Raw genomic sequence first — 22,133 nt, forward strand, 5'->3', positions numbered from 1 at the left:
CATGTGGCAGGATTCTCCTGCCCTCACCAAAGTGGTTCATGTCACGTGTCTCCCATCTGCAGATTCCTCCCTGGAGTGAGGATGCCCCTCAAGGTCACTCCTTGAGGCTGACAGAAATATTTGCCCACGGTCATTGGTTTGGGTGAGAAGCATCAATCTTTAATTATTAATTGGTTTTGCTGGCTTGAATATAACTGCTTCCATGTTGCTTCAAATATAATGCACTCTACCGGAAGTTATAGTTCTCTGTACTGGGTAGTCAATAACTCTGATAAAGGTCTTTTTGTGTAGTCGTAATAAACACTTTATTTTTCTATAAATATATCCTTCATCCTATGGAACACAGTTGTATAAAGGTTCAATTACACCTATTATCCTACAATCCTACAATTACACCTGCAATCCTTTAAACATAAACTATGGACAAAATCTGAGGCTACGACTGCATGCAGCTGCACCCTGTCTCCTCTCTGACAAGCCTAGGAAGTAAGGAGGTCCTTGTGACTCAACGAGAGCATCTCCTGCCTGCTCCCTGCACAGCTCTCCAGGGGTTCCTGCCGGTCTCGGGCCAGCTGTGACTGCAGCAAGGACACCTGAAAGAGGCAGAAAGCCCAGCTCAGACAAGCCCACGTGGGCAGGAGCATCCGCAGCCCCACGGTACCGGCTGTGGGGGCAGACACAGCCTCCAACTCCAGCCCTCACCAACACTCTGCCCTTGGGGAAGGGGAAAGGAACAGGCTCCCACACTGCCCCTGAACGGAGCTCAGATGATCAACAAGTCCAGTTCATGGCTGGCAAACCCTTCCCTCATACAACCCTCAGCCACCACAGGTCGGGGAGAGAGAGTTCCGACAGGATTTAGGAACCCAGCTCTGATTCCCAAAGCACGCATTCTGGCCACTGACCCCTTTCTCCACAGGCTGTGCCTCAGCACGGGGGCTGCAGCTCCCCTGAGCTACTGGAGGACTCTTGTCTTTCAGAGGTTGATGCATTTTTCTGGTCAGACTGGGAGACAGGCAATGTAAAGTAGTCTGGGGGGAACACTCTCCAAAAAGTTCTGATTCTCCTCCCTTCATGTTCCACCTGCAGGTTGGATGGGAGAAAGGGTCACAGAAACCTGTCAGCAAACATGGGGCAAAAGGACCTCTGGACATCAAGGCAAGGAGATCTCTGCTCACAGACCCTCAATTGCACCAGACAGCACTGGGGGCAAAGAGCTCTCGCTGGGGGCTGTGCAGGAGAGGCCAGTGTGTGTCCGGGGACACAGGGCCAGGGAGGGAGGCAGCGGAGTGAAGGTGCCTTTGTGAAAGCCATGGGCTGCCACAACAGAGACAACAAACAAAGGGGTGTGCCCACAGCAGGGACAGGGAGAGGCAAGGAAACAAGCAGAGGACTCCAAAGCACTGCCTGGGCACACGAGTCATGATCCAGAGGAGCCTGAGGCTCTGCAGAGGCAGTGAAAGCCCACTTTACCTCAAAAGTTCTCCTGAGCTCACGCTTCTCTGGCTTGTCTTTTGCTGCTGCTGCAACCTGGTCCCGCACACATTCCACACCCCTCCTGGAGTGCTCAGACAGCCGCTTGCCTTCTGCTCCAACAGCCTGCTGGGTGTTCAGAGAGGAGATGATTCCCTTATTTCAAACACCACAAGAGCTGTCCCTCAGAAATCTCCATCTGGGGAAGCATCCTCGAAGCTCCAGCAGTGCAGCTGCTCTTCAGCCCTCGCTACAGAACTCTGCTCACTTCAGTCCATCACTCTGCTCACCTGCTCCATTCCTTTCCACACCAAATCCAACCCACACATGTTGCCTCCCCTTGCCTGGGCACGGGAGAAGCAATTCCCCATGCCCAGCTTTTGGCCTGGAGCTGATTTGAACAGCAGCTCCAGAGCTGCCTCAGTCATTCCAGGCGTGCCAGCAAACAATCTGGCAGCCAATGGTCTCTGGCTGGAGCCAGGCAGACACACAAGGCTGCCTGCTGCAGCCCGGGCTGCTTTGCCCAAGCAGGCCTAGACTGACAGGGATTTAGAATCCCACCTCTTCATGGGAAACTTCATTGGAATCTTTGAGAGACGTTGCAGTGGACTGAAGATCAGTGCCAGTGCCTACCTGGGGATGACTCTTTCCCTGCAGAAAGGCTGAGTGTTTCTTCAGAGCCTCTTTGGCAATTTTACACTTGGCCAGTGGAGCACACAGGACTTGAGCATTTCCTCTGCCTTCCTTCAAAGCAGCAGCCCCATGCTCCAACTCCTCCTGTTTTCTTTCATTTTCAGCGTCCAATTGTTGCGTTGTTTCCTTTCTTGAAATTTCAAGTGTTTTCATTTCATTCTTCTTTTTCAGATCCCTCATCTGCTCCTCGTACAATTCCCGTTCACGCTGCCAAAACAGGGAGGTCACTCATTCCCTCTCTCGGTTTGCTTTTCATACCAGATCGGGACTCCTGCCACAGGCAGGCAAAGGCTGCCCCTCTCTCTCTGCCTCTTGGGATGCCTCAGACCTTTGCTGGGACCGCCCTTGACGCTGAGTCTTTCCCAGCTCACTCAGCCCATCCCAGCTCCCTTTCTGCCCTTCCCCGACCTCTTGCAGCTCCACTCGAGTGTTCCTTTGGGGAGCAGCTGCCAGAACTGCAGCCAGGATTCCAAGTCCACGCTAAGCAGGATTTAGGCAGTGCCATGAGGATGTGCTCTCCAGCAGGGAGAAAGGGAAGAGCAAACACCCCCAACATTTCATTCCCTGCAGCTGGGGTGACAGGAGTGGTTTTTGAGCTCTCCTGTGTAGAGTTTCCATGGCACCATCCCCGAGAGCCCCACTGCCCTCTCTTGGAGCAGCAATGGCCACATCAGTCTGTCATTCTCTGCTGCCACTCAGGACGAGTTCTCCCCTTGCAGGCACACGTCCTTATCTGCATCAGCACTTTGCTTTTCTCTCTTTTCTCCCCACTGGCTGCTCTCTGATGGCCAAGGCCAAACACCTTTCTATTAACAGCAAACTTGGCCTTCTCACCCCTCGTTCCAGGTCCAGGTATTTGAAATCTGGACGTGGGTTTGGACACGAGGAATTGCCCAGACCATGCAATGTCCATAGAGACAGTGTGGACATTGAGAACTAGAGGGCACAAAACTCCAGCATGGAGGAAAACCAGCAGCCTCAGCACTAACTGGCTTTGACATGACTACGACATCTTTTCCTCCTTATTCAGAAGAATGCAGTTTGAAAAGCTCAGCTGGAAAGAGGTGCTCCTTAGAACTATTAACACAAGGGCCAAACATAGCTAGGAAATGGCCCTTCATGGCATCTGCCGTTCTCACCAGCACATCCTTCCTTTCCTTCTCCAGGCTCTCCAGTTTCCTCTGCAGAGATGCCACCTCCTGACAAAGAGTCACACCCTCTTCCTTCAGGGCAATGGCCTCTTTCTCCAGGGCAGTTTCTCGAGAGGTCTTCTGGTGTTCTGCCCTCCACATCGCTGCAGCAGGAAGGAGAAGGAGAATGAGAACAGCAAAGCAAAGGCAAACTGATGTGCATCCTGCAGGGACAACAGCACTGTCTTCTTGGCCTGCCTGTGTTTGCCAGCCCCTAAGGCCGCAAGGGCTTCCAAAGCTGACAGAAATGAAGGAAACTTCAAGGCAGAGAAAAAAGCAGGAATCCAAGGGGCAAGGTTCAGAGGAATAGGAAAGTGTCTTTCCTCTTGGGCTTGTGCAGAGTGAGCAGTCCAAGAGAGACAAAGGAGCGGGGATGCCTGTGCAGCCCTGCTCCAGAGAGGCCAATAGCCTGGGGGCTCTGGCAGGGCCTGGAGTTGGGGGGAATCGAGCTGAGGCATCCAGCTACAGCTCCTCAGCACAGACACAGCACCTGAAAGGCACCACCTGTGCACGGGATCAGCCATAGCACAGCCAGATGGCACTGCCAGCCACGGCATCTTCCTCGAGAAAAAGCTTTCACTGGCACTGGATGGAGAAATCTCCTGCTGGTTGTTCTTCCCCTCTGCCATCTCTGGGCACTTTTCCTCTGCATGGGATCAGAGAGCCCTGCTGGCAAGACGGGATGGGGCAGTGGGTGCGAGAGGAGAAGCTCTACCTTGCTCACTTTCCTCCAACTCCTGCTGCAGCTCCTGGTTGCGAGCCTTCAGATGGTCTATCTGAGCCTGCACCTCCCTCAGCTCCAGCTCCAAAGTCTTACACTGCGTGGCCATGGCCTCTGCTCTTTCCTCAGAGCTCTGGAGCCTCACATGCAGCTCAGACCCCTCAGTTTCCAGCTCCTGCTTCTCCTGAGTAGGCTGGGGAGCCGCCTTCTCGATCACTGCTTCCAGCTCGGCCGGCATCTGGAAGATGGATGCACAGAGCCTCAGGGACAGGGCTGCTCCTGAGGCAGCAGAGCAGGCAGTAGAGCAAGCAACAAAGGAGAAATGATTTCAGGCAAAAAAACATGCCCAAAACAGAAGGCACAGAGCCAAGGATTCCAGTGGAAACAAGTGTCCTGAAAATAGGGAAAGGGAGCCAATGGGCATCCTTGAGGCTGCAGCTCTGAACACCGGCTGAACTGGCTGCGCTGGAAGTGCCCTCCCCAGCCTGCCATAGCCACGTCTGTGTGCCCACATTGCTCGGTGCCCAGCACAGGCACCAACTCCATCTGGGACAACACTGCTAACAGAGGGATGGAGAAGCTCCAAAGGAGTCTGCTGCTGCTTCTCCTCCCACATTTCCTGCTGGGACCCGGGAGAGAACGGAGGAAAACATCGGCAGCAGACACCAGATCCAGCCTTGGCCTGTGGGTGCAGCAGCACCCCGGGGCAGAACACGGCAGCAGTGGATGCTGCTGGGAGGGGAAAGCAGTTGGGGCCTCCAAGCCAAAGGTGATGATGTGTGTCCCTGGAGAAGAGGACGCCAGGGCACAGATTACCTGGGTGTTGAGCTTCAGCACTTGTCCTGTGCGGTTTGCACAGAGCTGCTCGGCCTCGCGAAGAGCAGAACGAAATTGAGACACCTGATTGTTCAGTGCCTGGTTCTTTTCTTCCAGTGTTCTGAGGCACAGGTTCTTTTCCTCCAGAGACAGAAGCAGCCTAAAAGGGAAGCATGCAACTCATTACTACACGGTATCACATTTTAGGAACTCTTAGGACTCGCACCACCTCGGGGAAAACTGCTCTGTCTGATGAGGTTTGTCTAAACAACGTGGCTGTTTGTTTGTTCCCCCTGCAGTCACAGCCCAGCATGTGCCCACTCTGCTTTTATTCATGAAAGAATGGGGAGTTCCTGCCTACATGTCCTACCTTCTTCTTGAGATGGGAATGTGAATATAGACCTAACAAAGTCTTGCCATGAAGAGATTAGGGGAGAGGAAGAGTTTTCTTCTGACTACGCAGGCTCCAAGGGGGAAAGGTTTGGTCAACATGGAAGAGACATTTCCTTGCCCCATCTTGTATGTCCAGGTAGGAGGAGCAGCACCCTACAGCCAGAGGATCTCGGGGAAGTTCCCTAAGATTTACCAGCACCCATCCTACTTCCAGCTGGAGAAACAAAGGCCGATAGCAGAAGGGGCAACAGAGCCTTGGAGCACAACCTGATGGAAGATGCAGAAACCTGCAGGCAAGCAAGAGGGCCCTGCCCTTTCTTTGTCTTCTTCTCAAAAGAAGAATCCAGTGGCACTGAAGACCGGCAGGACTTGGTCAGCTGGAGGGGCCCCGCTAACCTTGGTCTTGTCTCTTGCATTCTTTGCACAGTCAGTATTGCCTGTGACTCTGGAGGCTGGCAGGGACCCTGCTTGAGCCCCCCCAGGCACCTGGGGGCATTTTCTGAGGAACGATGCAACAGAGACATTCTTGGTTCTTGGGTGCCTTTGAGGGGAATCTGGCCTAGGTCAGAAATCAGGGCCTTGAGATGGTTCTGCCAAGCAAAGGCATCAGGATGCCAGGCTGCTCCAGATCCCAAAGGCTTCAAGTTACAGGACCCAAGGCGGAGCTGCTGGATGTGTCCAGCTCCTTACACTGCAGCTTGGGCAGTGTTAGCACACCCACCTCACAACAGAACACACCCCTAGAGGGAAAGAGCTACTCCAAAAGCCTTTGTCTTCAGAAAAACTCTAACTGAAGGCTTGAAAGAAAAGAAAATGAAACACAACATCCAGACAACCAGACGCGTCTGCACGGAGAGTTCAGAACTCTGCCACATAGGAAATGCTGCCAGAGCCCCTGGCCAGTGCAAAGATGGCAAAGAGGGAATCCATTCCCACAAGGCAGAGTCCCACAGGCTTTCATTTACCTGGCTTTTTCCTTCTCTAGGGTGTTCAAGGAAGCCCAAAGTCCCGAATTTTGGCGTGCCACTTCTTCCCATTGACTCCTTTCCATCTCCAAGTTCTTCAGGTGCACTTGCAGCTCCTTGTTCTGATGTTCTGCCTCCTCCAGCATCTTCTGGAGCTGCTCAACCTGCAACAGCTTCTGCCTTGACTGCTTCTGGGCCTCCCTCACATCTTGCCGGGCTCTCTGAACAATCGTTGCCTGGGACTCTCTGGAGGCTGCCAGCTGAGATGTCAACTCTCCCACCTCCAGTCAAACAGAACAAAGCAGTCAGAGGCTACAGCCACAGCCTGTCACTGTCAGCCACAGCAGAGGCTGTGAGAAAAGGCAAAGGCCAACTTTCCATTTCTCCCTGTCCTCAGAGCACCAGATTCACAATGCATACGGACAACTTGTTTCAATCTCTACGTGGCCCACCAAGGGCACCTGAAAAAGCACCTCCCACACCAAGGCCAGCAAGAAGAGGCCAGCAGGAATCCGTGCTGATGGTTGCTGGCCAACAGCCCAGAGGACTAGCCCAGCTGTCCAGGGCAGCAGCTGAGATTCAGCAGAGCACCGAGGGTCCTTCAGAGCAGCTGCCAAGGAGCCCAGAGCACGAGGCAGCCCCAGGGACCACCCCAGCAGCTGCTGCTCTGCCATGGAAAAGCAAGAAGGGCACAGACCCCCTGCTGGATGCTGCGGTGCCACTGCTCTTTCACTCACCTGCTTTTGTAGAGCCTCCCTCTGCTCAAGGAGGAGATTCATTTCCTCTTTGATGCCTCGTAGTTCTTCCTCGTGCCTCTTCTGCGCTGCCTGGATTCCCCTCCGAGCTTTCTGCAGCTCAGCTTGCAGCTTTGCCTGGATGGTCTGGCAACAAAATGCAGAGCAACTTCCTGCGACCTGCCCTCAGGCTCAGCTTTTCCCACTTGCTCTCTCAAAATCCCATTCCTTCAGCGACTTCTTTTGGCTTCTCTACCCAGCTCTGCTTCCATTGTAAGCCTTGCTTCCCGGGCCTGAGCTCTGGAGTTTGCCAGGCTCTGTGCTGCCAGGGCCTGAAGCAGCCCTTGCCTCCTGACTCCCAGCACCTGCCTTTTGTGCCCTTGCCACTGCCCTGCACTCTGTTCCCTGCCTGCTCAGACTTACCTGCCCCTTCTCTTGCTGCTCTTTCACCTCCTGCCTGAGCTGCTGCACCTGCTGGCAGGCTTGGCTTAGCTGTCCCCGAGTTTGGAGCAGTGTCTCTGATAAAGAATTCTTCTCCTTCTGCTTTTCCAGCAGGACCTGCACAGAAGGAAAGAGCAGAGGGCTTGACACTTCCCCTGCAAACTCTGTGTGGCAAGAGGCAAAGACTGATGGGCTCACGCGCTCTCAGAGCACTCGGCTGCTGTTCCCCTGGGCCACTGTCTGCCCTGGGGGGGACACAGCTTCCCAGAGAGTGACTTAGAACACAGCCCAGGAGACATCTCTGGGTTGCTGTTCAGAAATACTCCAGGCGAGTCTTTAAAAAGATTTGTCTCTTGTCAGCGTTCCCGCTGCGCCCTCCCTGTGCCCACAAAAGAAAAGTCCTACAAACTCAGTTTGGCTATGGACACCGACCAGTACACACCAAAAGAGGACCCTTAAGAGAACAGTGAAGATCCTCCAAGGTAAGTCTTAGGAAAACAGAGCACAAGAGCAGCACAAAAATCCCAACGGAAAGCTGATGTTTCTGCCGGGCTTCCTGTGAGAGGGCTCATTCCTGGGCCCAAAGATAGCCCTGTTCACCTTTCACCTCCCCAAATTCAATGTAGAAGACATGGAGGGCATGCTCCACACAGCCCCATAGCCTGCCATCTCCCACAGCTCCAGCCTTGCAAAAAATCACACCAATTCTCCTTGCACAATCATTACCTCTCGCTTGGCATTTTCAAATCTAGTTTGTTCCTCTTGTCTTTGAGCCTGCAGGGTGGCAACTTTCTGCCTCATCTCAAACAGCACCTTCTGGTGCTCCTGCTCTCTCTCTGCCTTCTCTTTTCCCCATTGCTGCAGCATCTCCTGTATGTCTGCATGGTACCTTTCCCGCTCAATTGCCTGAGGAGGGGAGGAAAAATCTTCAAGTTGAAGTCCCCAGGCAAGCTCCTCGCTGAAAAACGTGAAGCTTCATCCCTCCCACAAACCCCAACCTGAAAAGACAACAGCACTGGCTCTCTGCTCTCCAGAAACCGTGTCCTGTCAGGGAATTTAAAAGGAGGCTCAGCAGGTGCAAGGATCCCAGAACCATGGAATCATTTCTGTTGGGAAAGACCTGCACAAGCATTGAGTCCAACCATTCAGAAAAGGAGGTGTCACCTTCTGGCACCCTGATGCCCCAGTCACAAGGACTGAAGGACCGGGGCCTGTTCCATTTGCTTCCAGCCCAAAGCTAATCCCTCTGTCCACCGTGGGAGCACAGCAAGACAGGAACCGAGTTCCCACGCCTGCAGCCAGCAGCACTGTTGGCATCTGCTCCACGCTGGCATCTGCTCCGTGGCAGGTGGGACTCGGGGAAGATCCTGCCCTGGGCCGCCACGCTTTGGGTGGGCACTGCCCAAGCTGCTCTGGAACTCGCCTTACGCCCTCACGGAAGCCGTGGCTGCATTTACTGGCCCAGCACCATCCTGTGGGTCTTCACGCGCCTCCAAGTCCGAGCCGCCGCCTCTCCTGCCCGGCCCAGCAGCGGGAGGCCTCTGGCAGAGGACTGCTGCCCTTTCACACCCTCAGGCTCTGCTGGTGCTAAACCAGCCCCCAGGGCCAGCTTGGACAATTCAGAAGCGTATTGTCACCTACCAGGTCTTGCAGGAGCTTGTTTATTTCCACCTGCTGAGCAGTTCCCTGAAGCCTGAGGCTTTCGTGACACTGCTGCTCTACCTGCAAGAGCTGTTGTGCTGTGTCTTCCTGCTCCTGCTTCCTGAGAGCTCTCTCTGCTTCCAGCTCACGTTGGAGGCACTTCACTTCTCCTGCAAACACGACCAACAGCAAGATTCAGAGTCTTTACTGCCTTTACTGACTCAGGCCCTTTCAGTGTCAGCGTAGGAGGGCCCTGCCTCCAGCGCCACCGCTCCTCAGAAGCCCTGCAGACAGAGGAGGCTTTACAGCAGCTTCTCTAGGTGGGGCGGCACCACAAACAAAGCACACGAGGTTCTCACCTTGTAGCGCCTCCTTGGCCTGTGTGACTGTGAGCACTTGAGCCTCCAGATGGTTGCTGGTGATCTCCAGCTGGGATATCTGCTGCTGAGCAGCAAACAGGCTGGATTCCAGGTTCTCCTTCGCTGACCTACAGGTTGCAAATACGGAGAGACATGAGCTGCTCGCTCCTGACACTCCCGGGCAGTTATTCCAGGACAACGTGGCTCAAGATGCCCAGGCCTGAGAATGCAAAACGGGTCGCATGGAAACTTGTACAGAGAAGGCCCATTTGTGCCATTTCAGTAGCAAAGCAGGGCCCTCTGAGGGAGTGCCCAGGCCTTCCTTATGGCCTGGCACAGCACAGACAGCCCAGCCCAACGTGACCTCAACAGCCGAACCTTCAGCTGCTCTTCCTGACCTATGACCCTGGCTAGCTGTGCCCACACAGGCTGGGCCAAGGAGCAAAAGCCCAGCCTCTGCTCACAGCCCTTCTCTCATCAGCACTTCCAAGCTGCTCTGCAGGGGGACAGAACAGACTCTCGTCCTGGCTCACTCCTGACTTGTTAACTCTCTTCATCATGGACATAAAGGTACATAATTTTCCAGACACTCTGTATTTAAGAGACTTCAGAACTACTTTGCATGATACAGTAAAATCTCATGGTCATGGCAGCACTTGTAAAAATTCAGAACACCATGTTGTCTGAACAACAACTACCTGAATGCAGAGACTGCAGTTTAAGCTCCTGCACGGTCAAGGAATAGACTTGCCACCTTTCTTTTAGTGTTGCCAGCTAAGCAGGCAGTAGCCCAAGTCTTGTCCTTCTTTGGAGAGTGAGAGGGACCATCCAAAAGGACCTTGGCAGGTTTGACAGGTGGGTGCCCATCAACACAGCAAGAATCCCCAGGGGCTGTCAACAATTCCAAAGAGGTTTCCCTGCTGCTCTCTAAGCAGCTCTAGGTCCTGCCTCACACTTCTCAAGAGTGTGCTTGGAAGCAGAAGGCCCTCAGCATTTTCAGCAGGAGCCTCTGGCTTCCCCCTGAATGGCAGCATGCTACTGCCAACATCCCAAGGTCAGAGCCTGGAGTTCTGAAGATGAAGCTTCAGTTCTGAAGATCAGGATTGTGTCAAGCTACTTAGGAAGGAAAGAGGGATGTTCAATGCCCAGCACAAGGAACTAAACCCAAGAGAAACTTGAGGTTTCACTCAACAGCTGCATGGTTTAAGTACTACTCAATTCAGGGCCGGGTGGCTTGCTTTTGACTTCCCACACGAGTGTGCTTGGCGGCACAAACAGGAGCCCAAGGCTTACAACAGCTTTGCTGGCTTTAGATGTCAGAAAAATAACCTTCACATTGTGGCATATTTCTTTTTCTTGAGACTTCCATTTTCTGTCCATGCAAGGTAAAAGCATCCGGAAAGGGTCTCCTCCCTGCCTTTACCTGGTCTCTGCCAGCTGCTTGGAAAGGTCTTGTTGGTGACGCTCCATGGCTGCCAGTCGGCCCTCAAGGGCAGCCTTCTCCCGGCCCAGCAGCTCCTTCTCTCTGCACACCTGGGCCAGTGCGTGCCCTTGGCCAGAGGGCTCCTGGTGCAGCTGCTCCAGAGCCCTGCTCAATGACTCTTGCTCCTGGGAAACCTGGAAGCAGGACAAGGTACAGCTCGAGCCCTTCCTCAGGAGCCCTGTGCAGAGCCAGCCAGTGCCACCTCGCAGGCAGCCAGAGGACAGGGAGCTCCCATGCTCTGGGCTCAAAGTTTCACAGCATCTGCCCTCTGCAGCTCCGATACCCTGGGCTGCCAAAAGCCTCTGGCACTGTTACCTTGGAAGTGCTGTGTCAGGCCCTGCTGGCTTGCCTGGCACCAGATTGCTCCTTCCCAACAAACATCCCTGCCCCAAATTCTGTGTTGTCACCCAAAAATACTGCATCTTCCACAACTGCCAATACACTTGACTCTAAGCACCAGCAGTGCAGCTGCTGTTCAGCCCTCGCTACAGAACTCTGCTCACTTCAGTCCATCACTGCTCACCCCCACGTGTTGCCTCCCCTTGCCTGGGCAAGGGAGAAGCAGATCCCCATGCCCGGCTTTTGGCCTGGAGCTGATCTGAACAGCAAGCTCCTGCACAGCCAGCCCAGGGACAGGGAGCAAACTCTCCTTCTCCCAAACTTCAGAGCATTCCACATGGGAGCAGAGCACAATGTGGGCAACGAAGCCCACGGGGAGAATGAGCCTTCAAGCACTGCTGAGGCCACGAAACTCCTCCAACTCTTCTTTCCTGACACCACGGGCTTGTGGCTGCTGGGCTGGCTGGCAGCAGAGAGCCAGCTGCTCCCACCTCCTGCTGGCTCTGCAGCGGGTGCAGCCACAGCAGCTCCAGCACGGTGCCCTCTGTCTGCTCTGGAGCAGAGGAGCTGCCAGCCCTGGGAGCAGCGCTCAGGGCTTGCCTGGCTTGGGGAAAACAGCTCAGCTCACAGCTGCTACTCTGCTTTCTGAGGGACATGTGCCTTGCCAAGGGTTGTGTTCCTCCCACCAAGGAAGATGATGTTCTCACCTGTCCAGAAGTCGACCTGCTGTGCTGGGAAGACGGGGGAGCATCCACTCTAATGGTATCCGAGAGGTAAACATTCCCAAAGATTCTCTGGACACTCCTCCCTTCAGGTTCCACCTGCAGGTTGGATGGGAGAAAGGGTCACAGAAACCTGTCAGCAAACATGGGGCAAAAGGACCTCTGGACATCAAGGCAAGGAGATCTCTGCTCACAGACCCTCAATTGCACCAGACAGCACTGGGGGCAAAGAGCTCTCGCTGGGGGCTGTGCAGGAGAGGCCAGTGTGTGTCCGGGGACACGGGGCCAGGGAGGGAGGCAGCGGAGTGAAGGTGCCTTTGTGAAAGCCATGGGCTGCCACAACAGAGAGAACAAACAAAGTGGTGTGCCCACAGCAGGGACAGGGAGAGGCAAGGAAACAAGCAGAGGACTCCAAAGCACTGCCTGGGCACACGAGTCATGATCCAGAGGAGCCTGAGGCTCTGCAGAGGCAGTGAAAGCCCACTTTACCTCAAAAGTTCTCCTGAGCTCACGCTTCTCTGGCTTGTCTTTTGCTGCTGCTGCAACCTGGTCCCGCACACATTCCACACCCCTCCTGGAGTGCTCAGACAGCCGCTTGCCCTCTGCTCCAACAGCCTGCTGGGTATTCAGAGAGGAGATGATTCCCTTATTTCAAACACCACAAGAGCTGTCCCTCAGAAATCTCCATCTCGGGAAGCATCCTCGAAGCTCCAGCAGTGCAGCTGCTCTTCAGCCCTCGCTACAGAACTCTGCTCACTTCAGTCCATCACTCTGCTCACCTGCTCCATTCCTTTCCACACCAAATCCAACCCACACATGTTGCCTCCCCTTGCCTGGGCACGGGAGAAGCAATTCCCCATGCCCAGCTTTTGGCCTGGAGCTGATTTGAACAGCAGCTCCAGAGCTGCCTCAGTCATTCCAGGCATGCCAGCAAACAATCTGGCAGCCAATGGTCTCTGGCTGGAGCCAGGCAGACAAACAAGGCTGCCTGCTGCAGCCCGGGCTGCTTTGCCCAAGCAGGCCTAGACTGACAGGGATTTAGAATCCCACCTCTTCATGGGAAACTTCATTGGAATCTTTGAGAGACGTTGCAGTGGACTGAAGATCAGTGCCAGTGCCTACCTGGAGACAAAGCCTTTCCTTCAAGATGTCCAGGTCTTTCTTCAGAGCCCCTTTGGAAATTTCACTCTTGGTCAGTGCAACACTCAGGACTTGAGCGGTCTCTTGCCATTCCTTCAAAGCAGCAGCCCCATGCTCCAACTGTTCCTGCTTGGCTTCCCTCTCCACTTCCAGTTGTTGGGTGTTTTCCTTGACACTTCGCATCTCCGGTGTTTTCATTTCATTCTTCTTTTTCAGATCTCTCATCTGCTCCTCGTACAATTCCCGTTCACGCTGCCAAAACAGGGAGGTCACTCATTCCCTCTCTCAGTTTGCTTTTCATACCAGATCAGGACTCCTGCCACAGGCAGGCAAAGGCTGCCCCTCTCTCTCTGCCTCTCGGGATGCCTCAGACCTTTGCTGGGACCGCCCTTGACGCTGAGTCTTTCCCAGCTCACTCAGCCCATCCCAGCTCCCTTTCTGCCCTTCCCCGACCTCTTGCAGCTCCACTCGAGTGTTCCTTTGGGGAGCAGCTGCCAGAACTGCAGCCAGGATTCCAAGTCCACGCTAAGCAGGATTTAGGCGGTGCCATGAGGATGTGCTCTCCAGCAGGGAGAAAGGGAAGAGCAGACACCCCCAACATTTCATTCCCTGCAGCTGGGGTGACAGGAGTGGTTTTTGAGCTCTCCTGTGTAGAGTTTCCATGGCACCATCCCCGAGAGCCCCACTGCCCTCTCTTGGAGCAGCAATGGCCACATCAGTCTGTCATTCTCTGCTGCCACTCAGGACGAGTTCTCCCCTTGCAGGCACACGTCCTTATCTGCATCAGCACTTTGCTTTTCTCTCTTTTCTCCCCACTGGCTGCTCTCTGATGGCCAAGGCCAAACACCTTTCTATTAACAGCAAACTTGGCCTTCTCACCTCTCGTTCCAGGTCCAGGTATTTGAAATCTGGACGTGGGTTTGGACACGAGGAATTGCCCAGACCATGCAATGTCCATAGAGACAGTGTGGACATTGAGAACTAGAGGGCACAAAACTCCAGCATGGAGGAAAACCAGCAGCCTCAGCACTAACTGGCTTTGACATGACTACGACATCTTTTCCTCCTTATTCAGAAGAATGCAGTTTGAAAAGCTCAGCTGGAAAGAGGTGCTCCTTAGAACTATTAACACAAGGGCCAAACATAGCTAGGAAATGGCCCTTCATGGCATCTGCCGTTCTCACCAGCACATCCTTCCTTTCCTTCTCCAGGCTCTCCAGTTTCCTCTGCAGAGATGCCACCTCCTGACAAAGAGTCACACCCTCTTCCTTCAGGGCAATGGCCTCTTTCTCCAGGGCAGTTTCTCGAGAGGTCTTCTGGTGTTCTGCCCTCCACATCGCTGCAGCAGGAAGGAGAAGGAGAATGAGAACAGCAAAGCAAAGGCAAACTGATGTGCATCCTGCAGGGACAACAGCACTGTCTTCTTGGCCTGCCTGTGTTTGCCAGCCCCTAAGGCCGCAAGGGCTTCCAAAGCTGACAGAAATGAAGGAGAAAAAAGCAGGACTCCAAGGGGCAAGGTTCAGAGGAATAGGAAAGTGTCTTTCCTCTTGGGCTTGTGCAGAGTGAGCAGTCCAAGAGAGACAAAGGAGCGGGGATGCCTGTGCAGCCCTGCTCCAGAGAGGCCAATAGCCTGGGGGCTCTGGCAGGGCCTGGAGTTGGGGGGAATCGAGCTGAGGCATCCAGCTACAGCTCCTCAGCACAGACACAGCACCTGAAAGGCACCACCTGTGCACGGGATCAGCCATAGCACAGCCAGATGGCACTGCCAGCCACGGCATCTTCCTCGAGAAAAAGCTTTCACTGGCACTGGATGGAGAAATCTCCTGCTGGTTGTTCTTCCCCTCTGCCATCTCTGGGCACTGCCCTTTTCCTCTGTGTGGCATCAGAGATCCCTGCTGGGACAGGATGGGGCAGCGGGTGGGAGAGGTGAAGCTGTACCTGCTTGAATTTCTTCCAACTGTTTCAGCAGCTCCTGATTGCTGGCTCTGAGATTGTCCCTCTCAGCCTGCCCCATGCCCAGCTCCAGCTCCAAGGCCTGTATCTTCTTCCTTGCATCATTCTGGAAGAGGCAAGAGGAACAGAATCACCTGTCAGTGCCACTGCTGGCAGGAGACAAAGGGCTACAAACACTAAAGCAGAAATAGCCCAGGTGGGAGAGGGCAGCTGGACCGTACTGGTAGATGTGATCGTGATCCTCCTTCCTCCCCATGCTAGTGAGACAACCCCCCTACAAGAACTTCTACCCATCCTGGCCTTGGCACTCTGCTTGTCCAGCAGCCCAGCAGCAGGACAGGATTTCTGGGTGCATATTACCAGATCTTTCTGGGAATGCTCCAGGTGCTGCTGCAGGTCTTGCAGAGCTGCTGACACTCTGTCCACTGTGAGCTCTGCGGGGACATCCCCATCCTGAGAAGCACTTAGGCCCAAGACATGACCCTTTTCTGAAAAGAGAAGACATTCTCTTTCAAGATTTAATCCAACAGTCTCCAACAAACAAGGCCTCTTTCTACCTAGGAGGAGGTGCCTTTGTCATTGTCCTAGAGCTCGCCTTGCAGCAGGATGTGTGTCACAGGCTGACGTTATTTTGATGACCACTAATGTCAGCACTGCCCCAAAGACAACTGCATGGGCCCTGTGGCTTGACAGGACTTGGGCCCTTCTCCCTTCTGACTCTAATCACTTCTCTACAAACAAACATGGACTTGTGTCTCTGCAGGGAGACAAGACTTCCCAAGGCCTGAGTCAGCCTGAACTGACAGGGTGAGTGTGTCATACCAGGATGACCAGGAACCACCCCCTCGCTCCACCTGCTCTCCCAGCCTCCCACACTTGCCTGAGCTCCAGGTGACCAAGTCTCTGCTATCCCTGATCACGTGGTGGAGAACCAGGAGCAGTTTGTCCAGCTGGGATTGAGTTTCCTGGTGAGCACCACTGGCCTGCTGACACTTTGTGGCCAAGGCCTCTGCTCTGTTCTCAGAGCTCTGGAGCTTCCTACGCAGCTCAGACACCTCAGCCTCCAGCACCTGCACAGAGTCCCTCAAGCTCCGTTCTCCTGCTCGGGACTCCTCCAGCTCCTGCAGCAGCTGCTTCTCTCGAATTGCCTGGGTAGCCTCCATCTCCAGCACTGCCTTCTGCAGGGCCCGCATCTGGAAGATGGATGCACAGAGCCTCAGGGACAGGGCTGCTCCTGAGGCAGCAGAGCAGGCAGTAGAGCAAGCAACAAAGGAGAAATGACTTCAGGCAAAAAAACATGCCCAAAACAGAAGGCACAGAGCCAAGGATTCCAATGGAAACAAGTGTCCTGAAAATAGGGAAAGGGAGCCAATGGGCATCCTTGAGGCTGCAGCTCTGAACACCGGCTGAACTGGCTGCGCTGGAAGTGCCCTCCCCAGCCTGCCATAGCCACGTCTGTGTGCCCACATTGCTCGGTGCCCAGCACAGGCACCAACTCCATCTGGGACAACACTGCTAACAGAGGGATGGAGGAGCTCCAAAGGAGTCTGCTGCTGCTTCTCCTCCCACATTTCCTGCTGGGACCCGAGAGAGAACGGAGGAAAACATCGGCAGCAGACACCAGATCCAGCCTTGGCCTGTGGGTGCAGCAGCACCCCGGGGCAGAACACGGCAGCAGTGGATGCTGCTGGGAGGAGAAAGCAGTTGGGGCCTCCAAGCCAAAGGTGATGATGTGTGTCCCTGGAGAAGAGGACGCCAGGGCACAGATTACCTGGGTGTTGAGCTTCAGCACTTGTCCTGTGCGGTTTGCACAGAGCTGCTCGGCCTCGCGAAGAGCAGAACGAAATTGAGACACCTGATTGTTCAGTGCCTGGTTCTTTTCTTCCAGTGTTCTGAGGCACAGGTTCTTTTCCTCCAGAGACAGAAGCAGCCTAAAAGGGAAGCATGCAACTCATTACTACACGGTATCACATTTTAGGAACTCTTAGGACTCGCACCACCTCGGGGAAAACTGCTCTGTCTGATGAGGTTTGTCTAAACAACGTGGCTGTTTGTTTGTTCCCCCTGCAGTCACAGCCCAGCATGTGCCCACTCTGCTTTTATTCATGAAAGAATGGGGAGTTCCTGCCTACATGTCCTACCTTCTTCTTGAGATGGGAATGTGAATATAGACCTAACAAAGTCTTGCCATGAAGAGATTAGGGGAGAGGAAGAGTTTTCTTCTGACTACCCAGGCTCCAAGGGGGAAAGGTTTGGTCAACATGGAAGAGACATTTCCTTGCCCCATCTTGTATGTCCAGGTAGGAGGAGCAGCACCCTACAGCCAGAGGATCTCGGGGAAGTTCCCTAAGATTTACCAGCACCCATCCTACTTCCAGCTGGAGAAACAAAGGCCGATAGCAGAAGTGGCAACAGAGCCTTGGAGCACAACCTGATGGAAGATGCAGAAACCTGCAGGCAAGCAAGAGGGCCCTGCCCTTTCTTTGTCTTCTTCTCAAAAGAAGAATCCAGTGGCACTGAAGACCGGCAGGACTTGGTCAGCTGGAGGGGCCCCGCTAACCTTGGTCTTGTCTCTTGCATTCTTTGCACAGTCAGTATTGCCTGTGACTCTGGAGGCTGGCAGGGACCCTGCTTGAGCCCCCCCAGGCACCTGGGGGCATTTTCTGAGGAACGATGCAACAGAGACATTCTTGGTTCTTGGGTGCCTTTGAGGGGAATCTGGCCTAGGTCAGCAATCAGGGCCTTGAGATGGTTCTGCCAAGCAAAGGCATCAGGATGCCAGGCTGCTCCAGATCCCAAAGGCTTCAAGTTACAGGACCCAAGGCGGAGCTGCTGGATGTGTCCAGCTCCTTACACTGCAGCTTGGGCAGTGTTAGCACACCCACCTCACAACAGAACACACCCCTAGAGGGAAAGAGCTACTCCAAAAGCCTTTGTCTTCAGAAAAACTCTAACTGAAGGCTTGAAAGAAAAGAAAATGAAACACAACATCCAGACAACCAGACGCGTCTGCACGGAGAGTTCAGAACTCTGCCACATAGGAAATGCTGCCAGAGCCCCTGGCCAGTGCAAAGATGGCAAAGAGGGAATCCATTCCCACAAGGCAGAGTCCCACAGGCTTTCATTTACCTGGCTTTTTCCTTCTCTAGGGTGTTCAAGGAAGCCCAAAGTCCCGAATTTTGGCGTGCCACTTCTTCCCATTGACTCCTTTCCATCTCCAAGTTCTTCAGGTGCACTTGCAGCTCCTTGTTCTGATGTTCTGCCTCCTCCAGCATCTTCTGGAGCTGCTCAACCTGCAACAGCTTCTGCCTTGACTGCTTCTGGGCCTCCCTCACATCTTGCCGGGCTCTCTGAACAATCGTTGCCTGGGACTCTCTGGAGGCTGCCAGCTGAGATGTCAACTCTCCCACCTCCAGTCAAACAGAACAAAGCAGTCAGAGGCTACAGCCACAGCCTGTCACTGTCAGCCACAGCAGAGGCTGTGAGAAAAGGCAAAGGCCAACTTTCCATTTCTCCCTGTCCTCAGAGCACCAGATTCACAATGCATACGGACAACTTGTTTCAATCTCTACGTGGCCCACCAAGGGCACCTGAAAAAGCACCTCCCACACCAAGGCCAGCAAGAAGAGGCCAGCAGGAATCCGTGCTGATGGTTGCTGGCCAACAGCCCAGAGGACTAGTCCAGCTGTCCAGGGCAGCAGCTGAGATTCAGCAGAGCACCGAGGGTCCTTCAGAGCAGCTGCCAAGGAGCCCAGAGCACGAGGCAGCCCCAGGGACCACCCCAGCAGCTGCTGCTCTGCCATGGAAAAGCAAGAAGGGCACAGACCCCCTGCTGGATGCTGCGGTGCCACTGCTCTTTCACTCACCTGCTTTTGTAGAGCCTCCCTCTGCTCAAGGAGGAGATTCATTTCCTCTTTGATGCCTCGTAATTCTTCCTTGTGCCTCTTCTGCGCTGCCTGGATCTCCCCCCGAGCTTCCTGCAGCTCAGCTTGCAGCTTTGCCTGGATGGTCTGGCAACAAAATGCAGAGCAACTTCCTGCGACCTGCCCTCAGGCTCAGCTTTTCCCACTTGCTCTCTCAAAATCCCATTCCTTCAGCGACTTCTTTTGGCTTCTCTACCCAGCTCTGCTTCCATTGCAAGCCTTGCTTCCCGGGCCTGAGCTCTGGAGCTTGCCAGGCTCTGTGCTGCCAGGGCCTGAAGCAGCCCTTGCCTCCTGACTCCCAGCACCTGCCTTTTGTGCCCTTGCCACTGCCCTGCACTCTGTTCCCTGCCTGCTCAGACTTACCTGCCCCTTCTCTTGCTGCTCTTTCACCTCCTGCCTGAGCTGCTGCACCTGCTGGCAGGCTTGGCTTAGCTGTCCCCGAGTTTGGAGCAGTGTCTCTGATAAAGAATTCTTCTCCTTCTGCTTTTCCAGCAGGACCTGCACAGAAGGAAAGAGCAGAGGGCTTGACACTTCCCCTGCAAACTCTGTGTGGCAAGAGGCAAAGACTGATGGGCTCACGCGCTCTCAGAGCACTCGGCTGCTGCTCCCCTGGGCCACTGTCTGCCCTGGGGGGGACACAGCTTCCCAGAGAGTGACTTAGAACACAGCCCAGGAGACATCTCTGGGTTGCTGTTCAGAAATACTCCAGGCGAGTCTTTAAAAAGATTTGTCTCTTGTCAGCGTTCCCGCTGCGCCCTCCCTGTGCCCACAAAAGAAAAGTCCTACAAACTCAGTTTGGCTATGGACACCGACCAGTACACACCAAAAGAGGACCCTTAAGAGAACAGTGAAGATCCTCCGAGGTAAGTCTTAGGAAAACAGAGCACAAGAGCAGCACAAAAATCCCAACGGAAAGCTGATGTTTCTGCCGGGCTTCCTGTGAGAGGGCTCATTCCTGGGCCCAAAGATAGCCCTGTTCACCTTTCACCTCCCCAAATTCAATGTAGAAGGCATGGAGGGCATGCTCCACACAGCCCCATAGCCTGTCATCTCCCACAGCTCCAGCCTTGCAAAAAATCACACCAGTTCTCCTTTCACACTCCCTTACCAACAAAATGTCTATCAGGATCTATTCCTGTGCTGGACATTTTCAGGATGGTTGAGGAAAGCAATTTTGCTTGCTGAAGCAAGTGAAAATTCACAGGGTTTCTCCTTCTCGGACAAAACCCACATCAAAGTGTCCCCTCCTCCAGTGTGCAAAGCAGCTCTCTGCAACGAGGGCATGCCTGGCAGGGAAACGGCTCTTGTGGTGAGCAGTCCTTTAGTGACTGATGGCAGTCTGGCTGATGTGGCCAAAGCAGACTCTCTTTGTGCAGCAGTTCACACCGACAATACCATTTACTTGTCTTACACAAAGAAGGTGTCTCATGGCCCTTGCTGGTATTCAAGCCTGAAGACTACACTGTGGTTTTGAGCTTTTCTCTTCAAAAGCAAAACCTCTGCTGGGTATTTGCCAAACCTACCACATACTCCAGAACTGAGACTGTCTGACAGAGACCATCAGAAACAAACCCTTCTCTCACAGCTCTCCTGTAACACCCAATCCAAACCTCCCCCGGCACACTTGGGGCCGTTTCCTCTTGTCCTGTCCCTTGTTCCCTGGGAGCAAAGACCAACCCTCACCTGGCTGCACCTTCCTGTCACAGGGAGTTGGAGAGAGCGAGAAGGTGTCCCCTGAGCCTCCTTTTCTCCAGGCTCAGCCCCCCCAGCTCCCTCAGCCACTCCTTGTCACACCTGTGCTCCAGACCCTTCCCCAGCTCCGTTCCCTCTTTTAGAGGCTCTGGGGCTGCCCAAAGGAACAAATTTTGCAGAAGCATGTAACCCTTTGCTGATGAACATGCATATGCCTGGCTAATAAATGCATGTGCCATCTTGAGCCAGGTGTGCACAGCAGTGTCCCTCTCTTCTACTGCCAGAAACAGCATCTGGCCTGATCTGGCTGGCACAACTCCCACTCCCACAGGTGCTGCCTAGGAATAAGGTGTCCAGAGCCACGGTAACATCATGCCCCTCTTGCTCCAGCAGCTCCCTCTGAAGCTGCAATTCCTCCAGTGCCTGCCTGTTGACTTCCAGCTCCCTCTGCAGTGATGGGTCTTCTCCCTCAAGTGCAGCCAAGTCCTCCACTGTACAAGAAGGGGCAAGACAAGTTTTCAACGGAAAACCAGCCTCATTTCCAAAACCAACCTCCATCCTGTGCTGCTGCTCCGCCTTTTCCGCCTGGGCTGACGCTTCCTTCAGCTGCTTGCTGTTCTTCTGGCGCAGACTCAAGGCTCCTGGCTCCGGGATTCCAGTGCATTGCTGCAGCTTTTCCTTGGACTTCTCAAGGTTTTCACAGTCACTGCAGAGACAAGGCTCAGTCAGAAGAAGGAAGAGGCCTGAAGAGCCATCGATCCCATTTTCAGCCCTCCACAATGGAGCTGGGGGCAGTGGGCTAAGGAAGACCTTGCTCTTTCCCTCCCAAGGAAATCCTCCAGAGGCAAAGGGAAAGGAAGGCAGGATTTTGCCTTCCTTCAGTGAGAAGCAGTGGCTGGACAGGGGCTCTCAAAGAACAGAATTCAGGGAAGCAGCACGGTGAGAGGAAGGAGTCTTCTATTCCAACATCGCTGTGCATCTCCCAGGCAGCCTTGGGAGTCACAGTAGAGCATGAAAAGCCCTGACAGGACGATGCTCAAGAGCCACACTGAGGCCTACACATGGTAGGGCAGGTGAGTTCTTTGCCCAGAACACCTCTGAACTCCCAGACCTGGACGCAGATTGCCTCTGGAACGCAGGAGGAGGAGGAAGAAACACTCACCTTCTGATTTCTTCCATCACAGAGTCTATGTGCTCCCGGTGGCTACTGAGCCTCTTGCATCGCTCCTCCATTTTCTCAAAACATCGCTGTAAGCGCCCACAATTCTCTGTGGCTTCCCAAACCAATTCCAAGGGATGCTGTGCATCAGTGGATGTCAGAGTTGAGAGGCTGTTCCTGGAGGCTGCATGCTGGGAACGGTCAGCGCCGGTGATGGAACTGGCCATGCTGTCACTGCCGTCTAACAGCACCTGAAAGCCCACATCCAGCTGTTAGTCAGGTACTCTGTTCCTATT

At 54.1% G+C, this 22,133-nt stretch overlaps 1 protein-coding gene across 1 annotated transcript in view; it reads right to left on the minus strand.

Annotated features, from left to right (window-relative positions):
* Positions 1-927: 927 nt before the first annotated feature.
* Positions 928-22,133, minus strand: part of LOC138101671 (centrosome-associated protein CEP250-like) — a 57,979-nt gene continuing 36,773 nt past the window's right edge. The window contains exons 18-34 of the mRNA XM_068999445.1: positions 21,841-22,088; positions 21,231-21,384; positions 18,930-19,073; positions 18,193-18,473; positions 16,835-16,994; positions 16,047-16,256; positions 15,049-15,136; positions 14,295-14,449; positions 13,021-13,362; positions 10,850-11,043; positions 9,464-9,554; positions 6,989-7,117; positions 6,252-6,532; positions 4,894-5,053; positions 4,072-4,315; positions 3,306-3,460; positions 928-1,083 (exon numbers count right to left, since the gene is read on the minus strand). Coding sequence (XP_068855546.1) covers positions 928-1,083; positions 3,306-3,460; positions 4,072-4,315; positions 4,894-5,053; positions 6,252-6,532; positions 6,989-7,117; positions 9,464-9,554; positions 10,850-11,043; positions 13,021-13,362; positions 14,295-14,449; positions 15,049-15,136; positions 16,047-16,256; positions 16,835-16,994; positions 18,193-18,473; positions 18,930-19,073; positions 21,231-21,384; positions 21,841-22,088 — 3,192 coding nt within the window. The remainder of the gene's footprint in view (positions 1,084-3,305; positions 3,461-4,071; positions 4,316-4,893; positions 5,054-6,251; positions 6,533-6,988; positions 7,118-9,463; positions 9,555-10,849; positions 11,044-13,020; positions 13,363-14,294; positions 14,450-15,048; positions 15,137-16,046; positions 16,257-16,834; positions 16,995-18,192; positions 18,474-18,929; positions 19,074-21,230; positions 21,385-21,840; positions 22,089-22,133) is intronic.

Source organism: Aphelocoma coerulescens, unplaced genomic scaffold (assembly GCF_041296385.1).
Source record: "Aphelocoma coerulescens isolate FSJ_1873_10779 unplaced genomic scaffold, UR_Acoe_1.0 HiC_scaffold_39, whole genome shotgun sequence".
Classification (NCBI taxonomy): domain Eukaryota; kingdom Metazoa; phylum Chordata; class Aves; order Passeriformes; family Corvidae; genus Aphelocoma; species Aphelocoma coerulescens.